This window comes from Notolabrus celidotus, chromosome 24 (assembly GCF_009762535.1).
Source record: "Notolabrus celidotus isolate fNotCel1 chromosome 24, fNotCel1.pri, whole genome shotgun sequence".
Taxonomy (NCBI): domain Eukaryota; kingdom Metazoa; phylum Chordata; class Actinopteri; order Labriformes; family Labridae; genus Notolabrus; species Notolabrus celidotus.
This window is the reverse complement of record NC_048295.1, coordinates 102,103-124,507: the sequence shown is the minus strand read 5'-3', so window position 1 is coordinate 124,507 and position 22,405 is coordinate 102,103. Positions and strand designations below refer to the sequence as shown.

Sequence of the window (22,405 nt, the reverse complement as noted above, 5' to 3'; positions counted from 1 at the left end):
TTTCACACTTTGAATACTTCACAAAGAGCCACTGATGCTTGGTGAGGATCACTCTGGTAGCGCAGCGTGGTTTGTCAGTTTGTTGATCTAGTAAATGGAGATAACCACTCCACTAGAGCAATGAGGGACCAGCACAGGCATTAGGAGGACTGAAGGCTGGTGGTGCTAGCTCTCTAACTCTGCAAACATTTAGACATCATAAACCTGCAGACTTTGTGATTTTCAGAGAGTTTCCTGACCTTCAAACTCGTCGGCTAGACCGTATAATAAATGGACTTAGTCTCCGTGACGTCACCCGTCTGTTCCTGCTGTCTTGAAGCCGGTCATCTTCTTTGAACGGGTGTGTATGTGGTTTCCTGTGTTCCTGCAGCCAGCCTCTAGTGGACACTCGAAGAACTGCAGTTTTGTAACACTTCTGCATGGTTGCCGCTTTGTTGTTTTTATTCGGGGTACAAGCTGCTGCCTTCTCCTTGTTGCACAGACTTCTCCTCTCTTCCTGGGTAACGTGTTTTTGGCTTCATCAAGCAGCAGACTCAACACTTCAGACCTCTTTATTGACTCGTCGTATTAATCCAACCGACTCCTGATAGACTGCAGGCGGCTCGTTGTTTGAGTTGGAAGAACAAACGTGGAAAAGACTCGAGGTTGAGTCTCTGTGGTCGGATGAAAAACACACTCACATCCATAAATCATGAGTTGTTGGAATAATTAGAATATGCAGGTAGACTCTCAGCTCTGTGCACCTGCAGGATCGTTGATTTGAGTTTCCTGGTTTATTATCTTGAATTAAAAGATTTAGTTCAGAAAAGAAAACTGTGTCTGAGTTTAAATAAAGGCAGAATGCTTCAATAATCTTTGTTCACTGTTCGGCCTCTAAAACCACCAACAGGTTACATTTCTGCACACTAAGCAGTTAGACAGCTGCTCCGCTGTGTGTGTGTGTGTGTGTGTGTGTCTGTGTCTGTGTGTGTGTGTAGTTTAAAGCCAGTTCATTAACAAGCATCACACGGTTTTAATTAGCAGCTTTTATGAGCCGATAAACACACACAGACACAGACAGGATATATTTACCCTGCTGCTCGGCTGTGAACGTGTTTAAATATTTAATGAAGTCAAACGAGAGCTCGCTGCTGTTCCCATAACAAACACTATTAAATAACTCTGTCACACCATCACTCTCTCTTTAGCTCTCTATCTTTACTTCATCCTCTCTTCTGTTTGCTCTGAATGATCTTAAATTTAATGATTGTGTATCTCATGCTGAGTGTTTGTAGTTATCTGTACACAGAAGCATCTTTTGGTCCCATAGCAACATCTGCTGGTCACCAGTGGTATTGCATGAAGATGCATTTGAAAGTTTGCTGCAGATGGAGCTTAAACTGACTTAAATTAGAATTTATGTCCTTAGATTTTTGTTTATTAAAGTTATCTTAATAAGAGATAAATATAGGGGTCCAAAATATATAAAAGTTGTCAAAGTTGGAGGAAAAAAAGAGGAAAAAGCAACAAAAATAATCCACAATTTGCACGTACAGAGGATTTTTAAAAAATGTATGAGCCCAGGAAATATACAAATTGTAATGTTGGGTGAAAACAAAAATAGTTTGTGAAATAACAGCAAAAATGTATTCAATTTTTTAAAAAATATGCATAAATAACAGAGAAAACATTAAAATATGAGCAAAGAATTAATTAAAAAATGTAAATGAAAGGATAAAATACTAATCTGCAGAATTTTTATACCCTTATGTCTTCAAAGTGTGTAACAAATTGATTTTTTGCATAATATTTGTTATAAAAGTGGATCTTTTTCTGCAATTACTCTCTCAAACAAGCAAAACAAAATCCTTGTCTGATGAGTGCAGTGCATTTTTTTAGCCACTAGATGGAGCCATTTTCAAATCATTGTGATGAAACTCTGTTCCCTCAAAGAAGACCTTCAAGAATAAATCACTCAGTCTTTAAAAAAGTGTAAACTTTATTCTCATACATGTTACCAAAACTAAACAAGGAGACACTTTTATAAGTTTGAACAGAGACATTAGAGGACAAAGATTCTTCTTCACTTCACTACTTAATGAAAACAATCACTTAATGAGTCTAAGTGCTTTCTTTTCTTCCTTTTTATGACTTCCTTTATTGTTAAACTAACTAACTAGAGACATGTCTAATAAGAAACTTTTAGCATTAATGCCACCACTCACATTGTTACCATCAGAGTCAGGGCTGCAGGCCTGTGGGTGTGGTGCCAGAGGAGTGTGCGCCTCATACACTGGTGAGCTGAATGAAAAACCATTTTGCAGCATACAAGAGGATGTGGTTCTGAAAGGAGGTAAACTTCTCCACATCCTTCAGTCAGCGTTTATCAGGGATGATGGATGCACAAGCCTGATGTGATGGAGAGCCTGTGTAAAACATAATGAAGAACATTGTAGGATTAACTCATCAGCTCAGTATTTGAGACTTCAGTGTAGAGATCTAAAACATGATCATATAGTCTGACAACTCACCTCACACCATCCATGGCTTATCTCTGCTGCTCTCATCAAGTGGCCCGTGGTCACAGCTTCCAAAAGAGCAGCGGTGCTGGTCTCTGACATGGAGGAGGACACGATGCCACATTATCTGAGGAGACATCACAGTGAAACACATAATGTATTGTTCAATAAAATCCTGGGAGAATACAGAATACTGAATCATACTTACTGACATCTAAGTGATAATGTTTAGTTAGCCTGTGGCATTTCAGGGTCTTGTTCACACTGAGGCAGAGTAATGAGTGAAGATAACTAGCAGACAAAAAGCTGGATGGTGGTCAACATGACTTCTAACCCTCTGACTTTCAGAGCTAACATTAGGGGATCCTTGTGTTTTATCACTGTGTAACTACATGCAACTTTGAGAACACAGTATGCAATAACTCAACCCTCACCACGCAGAGCACACAGACTACTGTGTTATACCTGCAGCATGTGGGCTTTAATGCACTTTATCACAGACTACTGTGTTATACCTGCAGCATGTGGGCTTTAATGCACTTTATCACAGACTACTGTGTTATACCTGCAGCATGTGGGCTTTAATGCACTTTATCACAGACTACTGTGTTACACCTGCAGCATGTGGGCTTTAATGCACTTTATCACAGACTACTGTGTTACACCTGCAGCATGTGGGCTTTAATGCACATTATCACAGACTACTGTGTTACACCTGCAGCATGTGGGCTTTAATGCACTTTATCACAGACTACTGTGTTATACCTGCAGCATGTGGGCTTTAATGCACATTATCACAGACTACTGTGTTACACCTGCAGCATGTGGGCTTTAATGCACATTATCACAGACTACTGTGTTACACCTGCAGCATGTGGGCTTTAATGCACTTTATCACAGACTACTGTGTTACACCTGCAGCATGTGGGCTTTAATGCACATTATCACAGACTACTGTGTTATACCTGCAGCATGTGGGCTTTAATGCACTTTATCACAGACTACTGTGTTACACCTGCAGCATGTGGGCTTTAATGCACTTTATCACAGACTACTGTGTTATACCTGCAGCATGATCACAGACTACTGTGTTATACCTGCAGCATGTGGGCTTTAATGCACATTATCACAGACTACTGTGTTACACCTGCAGCATGTGGGCTTTAATGCACATTATCACAGACTACTGTGTTATACCTGCAGCATGTGGGCTTTAATGCACTTTATCACAGACTACTGTGTTATACCTGCAGCATGTGGGCTTTAATGCACTTTATCACAGACTACTGTGTTATACCTGCAGCATGTGGGCTTTAATGCACTTTATCAGAGACTACTGTGTTACACCTGCAGCATGTGGGCTTTAATGCACATTATCACAGACTACTGTGTTACACCTGCAGCATGTGGGCTTTAATGCACTTTATCACAGACTACTGTGTTACACCTGCAGCATGTGGGCTTTAATGCACATTATCACAGACTACTGTGTTATACCTGCAGCATGTGGGCTTTAATGCACAGTATCACAGACTACTGTGTTACACCTGCAGCATGATCACAGACTACTGTGTTATACCTGCAGCATGATCACAGACTACTGTGTTATACCTGCAGCATGTGGGCTGTAATGCTGCAGCATGTGGGCTTTAATGCTGCAGCATGTGGGCTTTAATGCACATGATCACAGACTACTGTGTTATACCTGCAGCATGATCACAGACTACTGTGTTATACCTGCAGCATGTGGGCTGTAATCATAGACTGTATGGCTATAGTTCACATAGCCAGACTACTGTGTTATATCTGCATCACAGACAGCTTATAGGTGCTAGCTTTGCTCAATACATGCAGCTAATGCTAACGAGCTAGCCGTGTGGCTAACGCGATTTGACCTACATACAGACGATTATTATAGTGCAATAAAATATCACATTGTGATTAACAACAGAAATGAAGCATTGCATACCTGTTTCAAGGAAGAGGATCCACCCAGCATCTGTTTTCAGTCATTTTAACTCCTTTAGTTCTCTCCATCTCTGAGAAGCTATCCTGAAGTGCTTCAGACTGGGCTCTGTCACTCTCCTGTTTGCTTTCTTCATCTCTTCTGTCCTTTCTCTGTTTACCAGTCCAGCTCCAGAGTCCACCATAACTTCAAAATAATTCAAATAGATTGATTTCTTCAAGGAAAAGATCAGCAGTCACTTGTTGCTTCTCTCTCACTCTGCTCATGTCTCCCTGCTTCTCTCTGCTAGACTCAGCTGGTCTGCGTAATGTAAACAAGGGGACATACGGGTACTGCCGTAAATCGTTCCATTGTTTTGCGCGGGAAATGGTCGGGTCGGACAGGGATTTTTGAAATAGCTTTAAGAACTTTTTTATAATCTCATTTTACAACGTGGATTAAGAGCAGGAACATATATAAAGGTGAGACTATTTCAAGATCACTTAAAAAGTCCTCATAGCCCCTTTAAATTAGAATTTATGTCCTTAGATTTTTGTTTATTAAAGCTGCTGTGAGGAACTTTTGTTTTGTATGGATTCTGGCACCCCCTGTGGACAAAGTGATACCTCTTATCTCTTGTCCTATACATGCAAAAGTAGTGTTTTCAACAAAATCCTCAGCCTGTTGTCTTTTAACTGTCAACTTTATCAGGCAATGTGATTATTTTCCATGAAAACAGTCAAATAAAGGCTGTTTCTGAAGTGAGATGTCCATCATCTGGTCTGACACCTACCCCCTCAGGGCGGTTTCAGGCATTAAAAATGTCAATAGAAAAGGTGTCAGTGTTGTTGCTGATGGTCTTGTTTGCTATTGAAGGTCATAAAGAGGCATCAGTATCATTTTCAGTCTGTTTCTCAGCCAGTTCAAAACTCCTCACAGGGCCTTTAAAGCTGCTGTGAGGAACTTTTAGCTTGTATCGATTCTGGTGCCCCCTTGTGGACAAAGTGATACCTCTTATCTCTTGTCCTGTACATGCAAAATACTTGTCTTCAGACAATAACCTCATCTTGTTGTCTTTTAAAATTTAGACTTACCTTACAATGTGATTATTTGCCATGAAAACAGCCATAAAACGGTGTTTCTAAAGCGAGATGTCAATCATCTGTTCTGACACCTACCCCCTCAGAGTGGTTTTAGACATTAAAAATGACAACAGAGAAGGTATCAGTGTTGTTGGAGATGGTCTTGTTTGCTTTTCTGGGTCATAAAGAGGCATCAGTATCAGTTTCAGTCTGTTTCTCAGCCAGTTAAAAACTCCTCATAGTGCCTTTAATAAGAGATAAATATAGGGGTCCAAAATATATAAAAGTTGTCAAAGTTGGAGGAAAAAAAGAGGAAAAAAGCAACAAAAATAATCCACAATTTGCACGTACAGAGGATTTTTTAAAAATGTATGAGCCCAGGAAATATACAAATTGTAATGTGGGGTTAAAACAAAAATAGTTTGTGAAATAACAGCAAAAATGTATTCAATTTTTTTAAAATATGCATAAATAACAGAGAAAACATTAAAAATATGTCATGTAAATGAAAGGATAAAATACTAAACTGCAGAATCTTTATACACTAATGTCTTCAAAGTGTGTAACAAATTGATTTTTTGCATAATATTTGTTATTAAAGTGGATCTTTTTCTTCAATTACTCTCTCAAACAAGCAAAACAAAATCCTTGTCTGATGAGTGCAGTGCATTTTTTTAGCCACTAGATGGAGCCATTTTCAAATCATTGTGATGAAACTCTGTTCCCTCAAAGAAGACCTTGAAGAATAAATCACTCAGTCTTTAAAAAAGTGTAAACTTTATTCTCATACATGTTACCAAAACTAAACAAGGAGACACTTTTATAAGTTTGAACAGAGACATTAGAGGACAAAGATTCTTCTTCACTTCACTACTTAATGAAAACAATCACTTAATGAGTCTAAGTGCTTTCTTTTCTTCCTTTTTATGACTTCCTTTGTTGTTAAACTAACACCAATAAGGAGGAAGAGTTTACTCTCACAGGTGACTTAAAACAAGCAGTGCATGTTTCAGAGTCAGACGAGATAAAGGAAAAAAGAACTCTTTAAATCAACAGAGCAAAGGTGATCGATAAAATGAGGGATTTAAAGTCCAGCCATCTTCAGTTCAGTGTTTTTTCTGCTTCCACTTATTGTTTAATCTCTCTCTTGGACCTTGGTTCACATTTTCCAGTCTGGATCATCAAACTTTTTGAGCTGTTGTATGAAAATGTGTAAAATCTCCTGAACTGCATGTAAAAAGTTCGTTCTAGCAGCTGATACCTCAGCTTCAGTCTCATCTTTGTGTCCTTCATTCTTCTTCTTTGGCCCTCAGAGGTTCCTTGCTTTGGAGCGCCACGTCAGAGCCGACAGACTCCTCGTCCTCGTCCACGTCCTCGTCCTCGTCCATCTCGTTGGTGACGTACGAGCCCTTCTGTCTGGTCAGACACCACAGAAGCACGGCGATCATGCAGATGAGCAGCAGCAGCACAGCGGAGACGACACCTGAGGGGGAGGAGGAACGTCGGTACAGGTGATCACTGACGCATCACTGAATTTAAATTACCTAGTGTGTCTTTAGACGACAAATCCAAGTTCTCACCTCCGATTAAAACTGCAAAGTCTGCATCGGCGGTGTTTGGGCCTGTGGAGAAAAGCATTCATGTGAGCGTCACTGAGCTTCATGAAGCTGCAGAAAGAAGCAGGTTTTATTCAACTTCTCAGGGCGCCAAACTTTTACCAAAGTATCCCCAACATTTTTATATCTACGGGTTGCAGGAGTGTTGTTTGCACATCAGCAGAAAGACAACAAAGCTTTGCAACAACATTAAGACTGAAAGATGGTCCGGTGTTCTCTCAGCCTGCAGATCCTTTGAGCCGACACGCCCGTGTGTTCTCTGTCTGCATCATGAGGTGAGACAGAGAACACACAGCAGCTGAATCCAAACATGTGAGGCATTCAAACACCCTCACTCTATTTTAAAGACGAGGTGACAGACACACAGAGAGGGGCGGGGCTTAACCTGCAGGACAAAGTCTACGTAAATATAAAAGAGGACGTATTTAATGAAGCTTTAAAATATTTAACTAACAGGAGGTTCATCTGCACGATGTTTTACTTCATCCTCCTTCGTGCACTTTCACTCTCCGTGTTCAGGGAGTGTCTTATCTGCCGGGTGTCAGGAGAGGATCATGGGAAGGAGTGTGTGTGTGTGTGTGTGTGTGTGTGAGACGCCTCCAGGGTCTGTCGTCCTGGAGATAAGAGCTGACACACTGATACCGGCTGGACCTCGTTTCCACGGCGGGGCCAGAGACAACAGCCGACTCGTATCTGTTTGTTTAAAACGCCGTCACACGCTTAAAGAGGGTCCCAACATGAGGCTGGGGCCCCTCCGAAGGGTCGCAGGAACACTCTCTGCGGTCTGAAGAAGATTTAATCAAATGTTCTAAAACTTTAAAGCGTCTGATCTTGAGTTTTTTATAAAGTCCTGCAGAGTTTGAGCTCTTTGCACCTTCAAAAATTAATTTCTCTTTCAGTGGAAACATGAAAATCAAAGCAAACAAGTGTTGCTGCACTTGTTTAGTTTCAGCTGCTCGGTTTCAGTTTGTAATCCTGATTTAAGAAGTCACGTTCAGCTCGATCTCGTAGTATTCAGACTCTTTAAATCCGCCTCAGAGATGATTAACTTTAGTTTAAGTTTCCGTACCCTTCGTCACGATGTTGGTAAAGATTCCAGGAGTGGAAGATGGAGCTGGAGTCCAACCTAGAGGGGCAGGAGTCCTGGGATCCATGACGATGTTTATCTGTGCAGGAAGATGTGATGTTGGACTGTTAATCCCTCATGCATTAAAATATCAGCGTAGAGTTTGATTTCCTCCTCAAGATGCAGCAACGTCTGCAATAAAACGTCACTTTGAGAGTCGTGGAGGAACGTCTGCTGCAGGCTTTCAAGTTTACTCTTAAATAAGAACACTCTTGAGTGATGTTAGCTTTTAGGATTAAGGAGATAAACAGAGGCAGAATATACCTGCAGACTGAAAGTTTAAACTTCTATGTGATGCCTCAAAGATTAGTTTGTTTCTCATGCAACACTTTGAAGAAGTAATGCATCTTTTTTTATGCTTTTGAAAGTCAAAATCTGATCTCAAACCTCCTCACAGATTCGTACTTTTGCTACTTTAATAAAACGTCTCTCTCGTCTGCACAAACTAAAATAAGCTGCAGAAGTTATTCACTAGAGAATAAAAAGAACCTTTAACTCTCCCGGCTCCGTACATGAGATTATCATCTGTTTCCTGAAAGTGATGAAGTAAAAACAAAACTACGAAAGCCTTATCTTTTAAAAACGTCACGTTAAACATTTAAAAACAAAACAAGATAAAACTCAAACCGAGATCTGAGAGAAAGAGACGCCCAAAAAACTCACCACTCCTGCGAATAAACAAGCTGCTCTTCATTCACTCAGAACAAGAAGAAGAAGAAGAAACACAACAGAGCATATGCTGCACACACACACACACACACGCACCAACAACACACACACTCTCAGATGGGTGTGGTGTCACTCCCCAGGGTCGGGATCTGTTCCCCATCCGGCCAATCGAGAGGCAGGCTCCACCTCTCTGATGTTAAACGGCCTGCAGATGTCTGAAACTGTGCAGCTGACAACGCCTCTTACATCATCTGTTAACACACACACACACACATTATGATCCTGTGTGTGTGTGTACACAAACTGTGCTAAATTATCTCTGTTAGCCTGTCGACTAATGTAGGTCATGTTCTGTGTTTTGAAAGAGTTTCCTACGTTTCCCAGAATGCCTCAGAACAACCAGAGAGGAGTTCAAACAGACTGTAAAGAACAAAGGGAGTCGCACGTTGATGATTTTATTCATTTCATATCAGCAACATCCAAATAACCCGGTCATCAACATGTCAGAAAACACATGATCGAACTCTCCTCCGCCCGCTGCCAGAACATCTTTACACACACTTGATTTTTATTTGCATGAAAAGAAGAGTTACACCTTCAGATCAGATTGTAGTTCAACTAAACTCACATGCTGACGGCTACTGTGTGATTATTCTAGCAGCTAACTTCGTATCTGAAACGTGTTAGGAGTCAAAAAAGTGTTGATTACATGTTGTCTAAACACGGAGGAGGACACGACTTTAAAAGAGGAAATTAACATCTTATATCTCTGACTAACAAACCACATCGAGTCGATCAGGCGAGCGCTTTTTAATATTAATCAGGTTTAAGTTTCTACTGAAGAAGAAGCAGAGAAATAAAAGTACTTAAAGATTTTAACATCAGACTTTAATCCTCCCATATCTGCGTCCTCTCACGCTGTAACAGTCAGAATGTAATTGTTGTAATACAGCTGCAGTACCACATACGGCCACAAGGTGGTTGTTACGTAGCGACGAGTTGGTGTTAGCTACGCTTATTCCATCCATGGTGCTTTTTAAGGATTTGATTGGAGGCGGTTGAAATGACATTTAAAGGTAGCTGTGGATGAGCTAAAAGTTCTTATACGACTTTATTTATCGTCTTAACTTCTTAAGAACCAAAAGCAGTGTTTGATTAGTTGATTTATGCTATCAGGGTGTTGAATAAGTAGAGAAATAAACCTCTATCTCATCTTTAAAATGAAATCCTCTTTAAAAATCTGTTATTTTGCTGCTTTAACTCGTCATCTAAAAGACTTTTAAATTACTTACAAATTCATTTTAATGTCTCGCTGTTTTTAAAAAGATTTCTAAACTCTTCTAATTCTAAAGTAGAAGTTTTCATCCACATGCGCCTTGGAGTGGTTATTTGTAACTACGTGACAGACTTAAGAGCAAACTTAAAAGCTTCTTAACAAACTTAGTATCCATGAAAAACAATCTTACGGCCGTCTTTTGTGACTTTTAAATTCAGGAACAGATTATAAAACGAGCTAAAGCTGTTCATGTGGTACAGTAATGTTCCTCTTATCTCTAAGTATTTGATAGTCAACGTGATGTGCTTCTAAGCAGACTGAATTTTAAGCCTATTTTAAAACCTCTCAAACATGTACGATCCATCTATCCGTCTATTCATCCGTCTATCTATCGAGGAACAGAACTTAAAGAAAGGTAGATTAAAGCCTAAGTGACTAACAGACTCTCTCCAGCCATCTCTAACATTTGGCTGCTGGCCGGCGTTGTAATTTCCCACCCTGCTCCACCGCTCTGAAGGCACCGTGAGTTTGTGCGTTGCTAGGCTCCCTCTTCTTCTTCTTCTTCTTCTTCTTCTTCTCCTCCTTAATTTACCGTAGCTCCCCCTCCGCCTCCTCTTTTACTCGTCCTCGTGCGCGAAGAACTCGTGGCAACAGACGGTAACCACAGAGATGAATGTCATGAACTCCTGGAAGTCACACTCGGCGTCTCCGTCCGAGTCCAGGCTCTCCATCAGGCTGTCCAGGGTGCCCTGGTCTTTCACATGCTGCAGGGGAGGAGGGGGGGGATAGGGTTCACATCAGGACATTTACACGACACCAGGAACAGAAATTAGTGCAGAAAGAAACCTCACACGTCACTCTAATATCTGTTAATCCATTCTTTAATTCCTCTGTCTGATTTGTGCTCTCTTTTCCACCTTTTTTCTGCAACTTCTGCATTTTAAATCTTCAGTTTTAGTAAAAGATGTATGCAGAAAATGTGCACAAAGCTTCAAACGGAAAAGAAAACATTTGATTTAAGTTCTTAAATCCTGTTTTGATCATAAGGGATCTAATCTACTTGTCAGGTGGTTTTATTTAGAGCAATGCATCATATTTTAGGAGTCAGATGCATGAAGTTCAGTGTTTTCAGTACCAGATTAAACGTCCTTCTTTAACACCCTGTCCTTCTTCCTCGATCTATGAGCTAAACCTGCTTCATCATCCCTCTTAAGCATCAAACATCATCTCTGTGTCGCTCTTAAACTCTGCCTTTCAGATCTCTGCGTGTTCTGTCGTCTCACCGCCATCAGCTCCGGTAGCTCGTCGTGCAGCAGATCCTTCAGCTCGCTCTTCTTCAGCTTGTGTTTGTCTCCTTCTCGCTCCGAGTACTTCTGAAAGACGGCAATGATGGTCGCCATCGAGGTCTCCAGGTCGGTCATCGTGCTCATAGACTTTTCACCTTTTTCTGCACGAATGAAAGATCCAGATCGATCGCTTAGATTATTCTAAGGAGCTGAAAGAGTTAACTGACTTCTTTTATTTTAAACAATCATTCAAATACTTCTTTCAAACTTTTTTACAGACACTTAAGGGTTAATGATCTCTAAGTTCATGAAACAGCACAGATCTCTCCTCAGACGTAAACATTAGCAGCCTCAGAGTCTCCCTGAACGCACATCTCACCAGCATGACAGTGCAGAAAAGCAGCTGCTTCACTTTAAACTCTTCTGATTTAAGTTTTAAACATTTCTAAGAATCTGAATATTCAGAGTCCACCCTCTCCTCCTCTTCTTCTTCTCCTCTGTGATAATAAAACCTGGTGACCTTACCTCAGCGTGAGTTCAGGCAGGAGGAGTCAGATGAGTGTGCAGAGAGTGGAGGCAGGAGGATGGACAGCAGGATTTATACTGCAGCAGGGTGGAGGGTGCTGATGTGGTCGGTGTCGGTGGTGGTGTTGTGGGTGCAGCGCTGAGGTCATCCAGCCTGTCCTTCAAGCTGCTGACCAATCGGCTCCGTCCTCCTCCCCTCACTCCACTGAGACTCGGAGCTGACGGGCCTGCGGACTCTGAATGTGACAAAGAATTAACTGTTTATGACTCCGGATCAACGAGGGGACGCTTTCCTTATTCTTTACTTTCAGAGTCTGAAGATTAGAACTCAAAACTTTAACTTTAATAAAAGTCCCTGAAATGTTTCCAAACTACAAAACTCAGACTAAACTTTCCTCACAGTCCTGAGCCGCTGCAGGGTCGTGGAGGGACTTTTTATCAGGGGATGATCCTGAGAAACTTTTGGAGGATCTCACAAACCTTTCCACACAGATCAGTTTCTACTCATCTGTGTTTCCTTGCTTTTACTGAAGTGAAACACTGGCTGAGACGGCGTTAGCGTGTATCTTAGTGCAGCAGTTTGACCCATGTCCTGCATGTTTATATGAAGTAGGTACTGCAGCCAACCAGCAGGGGGAGCTCTTAAGGTTCTGGGTTCAGTTTGGTGGTCTAAGGTCAGCTTTAAATCAAAGACGTTTATTTTAAACCTTTTAGTTTGTCCTGAAAATAAGTCACAGCTTTCCAGAGAAGTCTGGATAATCTTTCTGGATAAATCTGTGAGAAGTCAGAGAGTATTTTTGAGGAGGGTTGTTTTTGCAGCTTTTGTCTCTAATAGAAGAGAAGTCAGGAAACTTCAAATCCAGCCTGTTGTTACCCGGTTGAGCTCAAACTCTAAGACCAGAGCGCAGCACTCCTCCATCTGTCTCTCTGTCCGTTATTCGAGCACGGTAAATCATCTATCTGTGTTCCCTGTTTGATCCGAGCGGCCTCTCCTCGCTGTGTTCGTGCATCTGCCGGGCCACAAAGGCTCGTTTCAGAGGAAGCGTCTGGCCGTGCATGTTAATGAAGACGCTTCTTTTCTCTAGCTGAAGTTGGCCAGACGTGCGCCCTCCTGCAGCCTGAACACAGCTCACAAACAGAAAATCTGCTGAGGACAAACAGGCAGGAGTTCAGACGCCTCAGAGCCAGAGTCTGAATCCTAAACGCTGTAAACACAATTATCTGGAGGAAAATATAAACAGGGACGAGTTTCAGTGAACAGATTGGTCCTCTGTTACTCTTTGAAAGACTCTCTGGCCTTTTGATTGTGCTTTTAGGGAACGATAACGTCTTATTTAAGAAATGCATCATCCAACCCTTTAAAAGATGCTTTAAAATGAACTTTAAATCCTCATCAATAATCTGCACAATGTGCCGAATTCCCTGGATGACTTGGCATCCTCCGGCGCCCTCCCTGACCTTTGACCTCCCTCCACTCTCTCTGTGTTTGCAGTCAGAACAGAGCCGTTTATGACATGATAAACTGAGTCTTTGTTTGGAGATAAATTCACTCCTCACGAGGAAGGTAACAGTCGACGCATTGTTTCCTTCAAACACTGAAACTCTGTGTGAAGAAACCAGCCAACATGCTGGAAACATCCATCGATTCTCCATCGTCATTCATCTGTCCGCGTGTCCGACTCCTGCTGATCAATCCAGCCCTGCAGATCTTTCATTTACAGACTGACTAACTCATCATTTTGCATTTTAAAAATAGACATTATAATAGTTTGTAAATAAATATCTGTGTCTCGTACAGTTTTCTATTTATTTGACCGTCTACCTGAGAGTTTGAATCTAATTTCTACATTTCTCAGACATCATTTGAACCTTTATTGTTGATTAAATATCTCCTTATAAACTCTGAATCATCTGATGAACCCTGCAGAGTTAAAGTCGGTCATAAACACTCTCTATCTGAAGTGACAACCACGACAGATTTTCACACTCCTCTAAAACCGTCCCCGTCTTTCTTCTCCTTCTGTTGTGTCTCCTTTTAGGATTTCGTGTCCAGGGAGACGGCGTCCTCAAAATGCCGAGGCGTCCCTGCAGCCCGGCCCCGGGGGACCCTGAGCTGAGCCGTCACCTTGGCAACAGGTCAGCGCCTCCCGCTGGGCATTAAAAGGCCGAGTCATAACCTGGCAGCTTGTGTTCGACTGAGATCTCAGGTTTGTTGTGCTCTTTTATTTTTATGATATCATGAGTTCTTTCTGTCGTTTGAAGCCCAAAAGTTCCTCTTCTTACAGTCAGCCTGCTGCGACCTTTGACCTCTGACCCTTTAACTAATCACACTGTAGTTTCAAGTCTGTTGACCTTTGCTCTAGCCTCTCTGAGAGGAACAAGAAGCCTTAAAAGTCAGAAGTAGTGAAAATGTTTTTTTGAGTTGTAGTTCCACTTTTTCACCACAAGAGGGCAGCAGTGGATAAACTATGACTGTCCCCCAACAACCAAAACAAACATGTCAGCCTTTAAAAACTGACATTATTCCTCTATTAAAGGAGAATTTTCAGGTTTTACAGAAAAGTTTTCAAACATTCTTAAAAGAGAAATTATTTTTCTAAATTAAACTAATTGAGAAGTTAAATTTATAATGATTTATAGCATTCTTAGAGGGTTTTTTAATGGTTCTCTACCCCTGAAAGATACTCACTGAGTGATTAAATTATCTTAAAATTGCTTTAAAGGATGTTTTATTTATTAAAGGTGCACAATATAGAATGAGTTTTAATAATAAGGTACTTTAGAAGATTTAAACGTCTATTTTTATTGATTATTAATGTGGATTGGACGTTTAACAGGAGAGAATTTGAGGATGAGATAAAGAAATGTGCTCTTTTGACAAGAAATCTTTTAAAAACTGATTAATTACTGTCATGGGAGAACTTTCAGGACAATAAAATGCTGAAATAAGTCAATCCTGTGGATTAAAATCAAGAAAAAATGAACTTTATTTTGGGAAATACTGAAAACAGGTCTGAAGTTTTTACACTTTTTGTTAAAATAAGACTTTAAGGACTCAAAAAGACAAAATAAAGACTAATAAAGAAAGACAGTTTAGCAGGTTAGAAGTAAATTGACAACAAGGTGGATTAATTCAAAAGTAAATGTATTTAATGTTTGATAAAAACTGAAGCCGCTTGCAGATCTTCCCTCCTGCAGCGTCAGAAGCTCCGTTGACATCTCGCCAGGTGGTGTCACGCTGCCCGGCCCGGCCCGGCTGGCGTCCTCCTCGGCTGGATTACTTCCTGGCGCGGTGTCAGTGTTTCTGGCTGCTGATCACAGCTTAATCTGGACACATGCTTAATCTTCCCGTCAGACCCCGAATCCCATCTGGCTCATTTGGTTGTTCACACCGCAGCGGCCGACAAACCGCCATAAACCTCGATATGAGGAAGAAGGAAAGTGTTTTCTGAGGGTCAGGGCGGCTGTGAGCGGGACTGTGGAGGGTATTACCTTGAGTTATGGGCGCAATCCAGACGCTCTGGAGGTGGTTTGTGAAGGTCGGCGGTTGTCGCCTGGAGCTCAGAGGAGAAAAACGATCATCTTTACAAGTTATTCGTCCCGAGATTCAACCTTGAAGGAGATTCTACTTCTCTAAACCAATCAAATCTGAAGTGGACGCAGGTGTCACACACTCGTCATTTCATACACAGAGGCAGAGACGGAGGACACATCCTGGGGGGGACCTTAACTTAAAATAATGTACATCTATCATTTCAGTGCTGTGAAGACAGATTAGGGACTTTTACAAACGCAGAGCGAGCGAGCGACCTGTATGAGGTTTCCTGTGTCTCCAGTATCCATCTTTATATCATTCCATTGAACAGATTATATATTTTTATTCTAAGGCCTTCAGTTTATTATTCTGAGAGCAGATTAAAACCACAAAGAAGACGCTCCTCTCTGCAGATGATGTTAGATAGCGGCGGATTGGAGCGTTACATATTAGCTCAGCCGCAGACATACAAGTGTCACAGAGCCATGCAGCTGCAGAATGGCCATCTCATGTCACATCTTCCCCATCTCTAATCCCATAATCCTCTACTCTCTCTATCTCTCTCTCTCTCTCTCTCTTCCCCCTCTCCATTGGATTAGAGGCTCCTGGATCAGAGTGCTCTATCCTCCAAACACACATGCTTACCTGCTGGCCTACATATCCACTTCCTCCTTCCAGTTTGGGCTAATTGGACTGACGGGAAAACACGACAATAAAGAGGTTTAGAGGATGCTGGGCAGACTGTCGACTAAATAAAGGTGTGATGAATCATTGAGAGCAACAACAACAACAACGAAGGTGTCAACACAACCTGTTCACGCTGACACCGATGCTTTAAATCTACCGGACGCCTGTAGTGGACGCTCGAGGAACTGCAGTTTTTAGAACTTCATATTTAAGACCAGAGGTTGCCGCTTGGTGTAGACACTTCATGTCTGACATTGCAGTCACAGAAGCAACAAACCTGAAGTCATCCTGAGTTTATTACCTCCTTCAGGGGAGCCAGGTGACGTCACCTCTGCAGCGTGGGGCGAGTTATGTTTCATTAAAGAATATTCCTGATGATACTTTAAAGTATTTAAAAGAATCCTCCTCAACCTGCATGACTCTAAAGTAATGAAGGTCTTAAACCAGGAGAGGAATAATCAAACAGAGACCCACCTTCAGGCCCTTATCTCCAATTAATTTAAAGCTAATTAACATGAGCACAGAGAGCCTGCAGGTTTCTGGACGCCTCCGCTTTAATCCAGCTCATTTAAAGTTTAAAACAAACAAACTTCCACAAATCAAACACTCATTGTTATTCAACACGGAGTTTTGTTTGCAGGGAGCCAATTACAGACACGTTCCCCCAAAGAGGGACGTGTTTCTGAAACAAACATTTGATCCTGATGCAACAATGCAGATAATCTTTGTAAATCCAAACATCCTCGTCCTGTTCTTCCCTTGATGACGGAGTCCTCCACCTCCTGCTCCTCTCCATCAGTCAAACAGCGGCCGGGTCATCGGAGCTATTCTCAGCCTGTTAGTTAATGAATTAAGTAAATCAGACCGCAGACGGATCACTCAGCCGTCCAGGAGTTAGGCCCTGTGTTTGGAAAAACTCCTCCTCTGTGAGCAGACAGCGAGGCCGCCAGACGAGTTATCAGTCCTCTCACTCCAGACCACATCCAGGTCAGGAAGAGGAACCGGTCTGAGCCGAAACAGAAAGATTACGTTCACTGATGGTGTCTGCACCACCCCCAAATATTAAACCCATGTATTCCTCTGTCTTCATGCCAACATTACCCATAATGCAACTTCAGGGTAGACAGTGATTCAGCTGCTCTGTACAAGAGGCTCCCTTCCAAATCAGCACCCCAACTTATTTGAACTCTCAGTCTTAGTTTTAGTTTTCAGACGGTTTTAAAGATCTTTATTAAAAGCAGTATCTCTCCTGAAGTCCATTAAACTGTCTCTTATGTGCTGAATCATCCGGTCTCTCCTCTTTCAGCAGAATGAATCCAGAAGAAACCCACAAGACATCCTGCAGAAGAGGTCCAGTCCAGTCCTGTCGCCACAGGTGAGTCAAACCTGATCTACCAAGTCCTGAAGTACGACCAAAAACACCGACACGTCAAACTTCAACGTCAGATCCTCAGATTTCCACAACTCTGGTGGAAACTCTTCTTAACTCTTCATAATACTTTGACCTTCAGGGCCACCGTAGGAGCTTCCTTGTATGTGTTTATTAGTGATCTTCTTTTTGGGGTTAGAAATGAAAGATAAAGATTATGAATCCTCAGAAACGGACACTAAAAACTCTCCTCATGAGAATCTTTGTGTTGAATCAACAATCTGATCTCTCCTCATTCATGCAGATAAATCTGAAAACGTTGAATCCTCCATGTTTAATTAAATATCGCCTCCACTGCTGACAGACAAACCAAAGGAAACAAAAGGAGTTAAGAATTCTTCTGCAGTGTTTTGACAGTCTTGTAGTGAGCGCTCAGTGTGACAGCGACCACAGAGCTAATCTTTTCACCCAAACCGCCCCTACACACACACACACACACACACACACACACAAACAGCTCCTGACAACCACAGCACCATATGGTGAACACTAAGCTCCCGTCAGGTCGTAACAATTTGCCTCGAACTCTGAGCGAGGCCGGCTCGTCTCTGCCCCGAGCTGCAGAGGATTACTGATGTCGAAGCCGCACTCCGTCGAGCCGAGTAACAAACCTGACACAACGCAGAGTTATAATCCCGCTTTCATACGAATCCTGGAAACTCCAATATTTTTATCCTCTGGGTCAGGATTCCCCTGAATCCAGATCTTTTGTTTGGTGTTGAAAAATGCAGAATCAACAGGGAACCACCTCGTTTTATTAGTCTCACTTGAGCTCACTGCACAGAGCTTTAGCAGATGTTCTTTTAGTGCATCATAATCATTTACACTTAAGAGTGACTTATAGAATATTTTTAAACTCCTCCTTGTCAATTTTCTCCCTAAAAGTCTCCCCTCAGTCTCAGCTTCTCTCCTGCATCTCTCCTGCTTTTGCTCTGCATGCAGACTCTTCCTCCTGCAGACTCATGCTTTTTTCTAGTACACAAAAATTCCTAGAAGTCTTTTTACAGCTTGCATTCGTGGCGATCTCACACTTACCCTGCTTTGTGGCACAATTTTCTCTAAATGGGACCCTAATTTAAAAAAGGAACATCCTACTTTATTGAAGAAGGCTTAAACTTAGAGATTAAGACCTCTAACTTGTTAGAAAGATTCAAACAGAGAGAATAAACTCAGTGAGATTTAGGTTTAGTGTCTTAAAAGTCTTGCTAATATCAGGCGTCGTCTTGGAGTCAGTGGAGTCGCCCCCTGCTGGACGTTTAGCAGCACACAGTTTCCCTCACCTCTCAAAGTTTCAGAGTGTTTACCATACTTTAAATGTTCTCTTCCTCGCTCTTCCCTGGTGTTTGTTCCGGAGGTGAAACACCCATTTAACCTTTTTATGGAGCGTTATCTTTTATTTGGCCTTCAACGCTTCACTCCTCCTCCGGCAGCTGAACGAGATTTATTCGTATTTAGGAGACCCTCCAAACTCAGCAGCAGGTTTAAAAGCCTCGCAAACTCCTCCATGGGACTTTGATGACTTCCTGCTCTTGTATTGAAAGTGACCGGCCTCGTAAAGCGCGTGTCTTGTTTCCTCAGCGGCTTCATCAATCACGGCGGATAATTATGATCGATGGGGGAGGAGCTCGGGCAAATGAAGGCCGAAAAACATTTAGCAGAGGGTGGGGAGGAGGGGGGGGATAACGGTGATAAAAGTAGGTGAAGGAGGGTAAATCTTCTCCAAATGAATCCTCAAGTCGTCAGAGGAAGGAGTGCAAACACACGACTCACACTGGATCAGATATGCAGGAAGATCCAGATCTGTGGGGGGACATGTTCTGCAGGATTAGTTCTTTAATATCCCGTTTGATCGTCTCTTTAACGGCTCGTCTGAAACTAAAAAGTGCACTCACCTGTCCGTCTCCCTGTAATTAACAGCTTTGAATTAAACTCTTTATTACCTGTGTGCTAATGCGTATAAATTATAAAGTACAATAATGGTCACTCCTGCAGAAAGTCGTTTAAATCTCTGAGACCTTTTCACGCTCTCTGAGCTCTCACAGCCGGATAGAGGGGTTTGTGGGTAATTGGTGCTGGACTGAAATGGGTTCAGGTTCAGGGATAATGATTGTACAGAAGGAGACCCTGCACAGAGGATTCAGACTAACATTACCTGAGCACACGCTCTGTATCTCTCCTCGTATTGATCCATCGCCCGCTGTCGTTTGTGAAGCTCCAGATGAGATTTAGTGCCCCGGTGTAGAGCTGTAAATCTGTCTGTGTGCTGAAGTAATCACCTCGGACCAGAGCGGAGAACATGTTGAAAGACAAATTCAACCTCTTAAAGATGATGTCTGAAGCAGCGGCCACTTCTCTCAAACGCTTTGAACTCAAATCTTCTCAGAAGAACACTTTGGATGTAAAGAGAGTTTGTGTCTCTGAGCTGATTTAATATCAGAAAAGAAAGATTATGGATGTATTTGTCAAATAGAGAGGCTAGGTGTCTGCATGGAGAGAGAAAGCAGGAGGTGCACAATCCAGCATCCCATGGTTGTTAATGTGAGGAGGATTTATGCATGAAGAGCAGCTAACAATCTGTTCTACATCATTTACAATGAGACACAGCGTTTAGATTTCCTGACTTCCCTGAATGCAGCATCATTCAACAAACAAACATTGTAGTTTTCTTCTTTCTTCTCCTCTTGAGGACAGACCTGACAAAACTTGACTTTTGACTTGTGACTAATCTGCATCATGATGTAGTTATTTCAGCAAGTATTCAGAGCTGCATGTTTCCATCCATCATCAGCATCTCAAACATCCGTTTACAAGGTTGTTCTGTCTCTTTAAAGAGGAACTATTCAAAGAGCGAGAAAATATTCAACCCTATCAATAACGCACATCCTTTAATTCCATCCTGCCAGATAAACTTTGTCATTTCAAGCTGCTGCCAAAACTTAGACATCATCACCGTCTGTTGATTGTCTGAGTGTCCTTCAGGGAAACTTTAAATCCCTCCTGCTCACTCCTTTCTTGTATGTTTGTCAGGATAAGAGCGAGCAGAAGATGAATGCTGCGGTGCAAAGGATCCAGGCGGTGAAATGGTAATCATTTAGTAACCAGGGATTTAAGGATTTAAAGGCTGCCCTTCAGAAAGAAGCATCATTTAGCTCCATGGTGTCTGTCTGAAGAGGCAGATGAAGATCTGAGATTGGGACCGGATCAGGAGCGTGAAAAAGCTGCAGGAAAGAGCACGACACACAAAGAAGTATGAATGAAGCTAATCAGCGTTTCCTTTAACCTGACCACCTCTGAAGGATTACTGCAGTCGTTTATTGTGTGCATGATTGCAAATTTATTAAATTCATCACAAAGAATTAACACTTAATCCTGAAAACTGCTGCCTCAGGACAGAGGAGGCTGCAGATTCCAGGTGCATGCGTGTGTTTGTGAGTGTGTGTGTGTGTTTGCCTGAAGATACAGCGAGCTAATCCGCGGCCTTTTCCTCGCTGCTGCAGCCGGGGAAGTGATGAATAAGTAATTTCCTGCGAACAGGTTGTGCAGCCTCAAGAGTGGAGATGGAGTGAGCGGACAGATGGAGGCGAGAGAAAGAGAAATTGGCTTGGGAGAAGAGGAAAGAAGAAGAAGAAGCACACCCTCTTCAGAAACTCAAGATTTTCTGCAATTTTCTTGTGAGCCGTTCCTCGCTCTGCTGGAGGAGACCATAAACTTTCCATCGGATGGAGCACCACAGAAGCACATTATGGGATCTTTACTGCACGTTTAATGCTTTAATGCTCACACTCATGCACTTTTATTGGCGTCAGAATATTTGAACGCTGCAGTATTGCTCCTCTTCAGTTCATCTGAGTGCTTCTTTGACCTGCTTTCAACTTGAGAGGATTCCCACGACATGCACGCCAGGATTACTGTAGCTCCTGCTACTCTGTCTTTTTCAACAGACTCTCCACAAATTCAGGAATTCCTGTATTTGCATTCAGGCAGCAGCCAAAATAAACCACATTCCTGCAGTCTCCTCTTCCCATAACCAACCTGGTTGACAAGCAAACGCTGAGTTATTCTGATGCAAAGCGGGACGGCTGATATGGAGGCTCCTTGATAAAGAAGAGAAAGCTCTTTTTTTCAGACCCCACGGTTTCCATTCAGCCCACATGAATGGACGCGTCAAATCCAGTCTGAGCCTCTAATAAGGCCTGAACTTTGGGGCAGCAACGGCCGACGCTCTCTCTTGAGAGAGAGTCGTGTTCAACTGAAAACATTTCCCTTTTCAGACAAACTCTCGGCTCTCTGTGCCAAATTCCTCAGGAGGCGTCAGGGTTATGACTCTGGGCAAGATTTTAAGGATTACTCTGTCTTAAGATGCTAAGATTCATGAACTTTACTCAACTTTTAAAACACAAACTGTGATTAAATAATGCTAATCAATACTTTCAACCATCCAAAACCAATCTACGCCGAGAGCTCTGATCGGTTACATGCAAACAAAACCTAGCGAATTAAAAGATTAGGTGCACATTCCCTCTCCTCCTTTCTGCAGATGATGTCGTTCTCTTCATGCACCCTCTTTCTTTTCGCGTTTCTTCTCCTCCGCCTGGAGAAAACATGAGAGATCCTTTTCTACCAGTGCAGGTCTGAGTCGAGCAGATATGGAAACCCCGCGCTGAACTCCCGTCACTTCATAAGTCGTCTCTCTGATATCCATCATATCCCCCTTTGGTCCCTGACAGCGGC

At 42.2% G+C, this 22,405-nt stretch overlaps 3 protein-coding genes and 1 long non-coding RNA gene across 4 annotated transcripts in view; 1 reads left to right on the top strand and 3 right to left on the bottom strand.

Moving 5' to 3' along the window:
* Window positions 1–22,405, top strand: part of LOC117808406 (SH3 domain-binding protein 4-A-like) — a 90,643-nt gene that overhangs the window by 48,988 nt on the left and 19,250 nt on the right. The window contains exons 10-13 of the mRNA XM_034678142.1: window positions 6,839–7,036; window positions 11,471–11,624; window positions 14,063–14,230; window positions 17,552–17,620. The gene's annotated coding sequence lies outside the window, so the exon portion shown is untranslated. The remainder of the gene's footprint in view (window positions 1–6,838; window positions 7,037–11,470; window positions 11,625–14,062; window positions 14,231–17,551; window positions 17,621–22,405) is intronic.
* Window positions 1,967–4,746, bottom strand: LOC117808417. Its single transcript, XR_004630296.1, has 3 exons — window positions 4,468–4,746; window positions 2,511–2,625; window positions 1,967–2,405 (listed from the first exon to the last, which is right to left on the bottom strand). It is a non-coding gene; the product is annotated as an uncharacterized LOC117808417 (long non-coding RNA).
* LOC117808415 (small cell adhesion glycoprotein homolog) lies at window positions 6,477–9,009 on the bottom strand. The gene is made up of 4 exons (XM_034678161.1): window positions 8,931–9,009; window positions 8,211–8,307; window positions 7,106–7,147; window positions 6,477–7,008 (listed from the first exon to the last, which is right to left on the bottom strand). The coding sequence occupies exons 2-4, from the start codon at window positions 8,293–8,295 to the stop codon at window positions 6,815–6,817; spliced, it is 321 nt and encodes a 106-aa protein (XP_034534052.1). The 5' UTR covers window positions 8,296–8,307; window positions 8,931–9,009; the 3' UTR covers window positions 6,477–6,814.
* On the bottom strand, window positions 9,378–12,178 carry s100b (S100 calcium binding protein, beta (neural)). The gene is made up of 3 exons (XM_034678162.1): window positions 12,024–12,178; window positions 11,496–11,659; window positions 9,378–10,976 (listed from the first exon to the last, which is right to left on the bottom strand). The coding sequence occupies exons 2-3, from the start codon at window positions 11,640–11,642 to the stop codon at window positions 10,830–10,832; spliced, it is 294 nt and encodes a 97-aa protein (XP_034534053.1). The 5' UTR covers window positions 11,643–11,659; window positions 12,024–12,178; the 3' UTR covers window positions 9,378–10,829.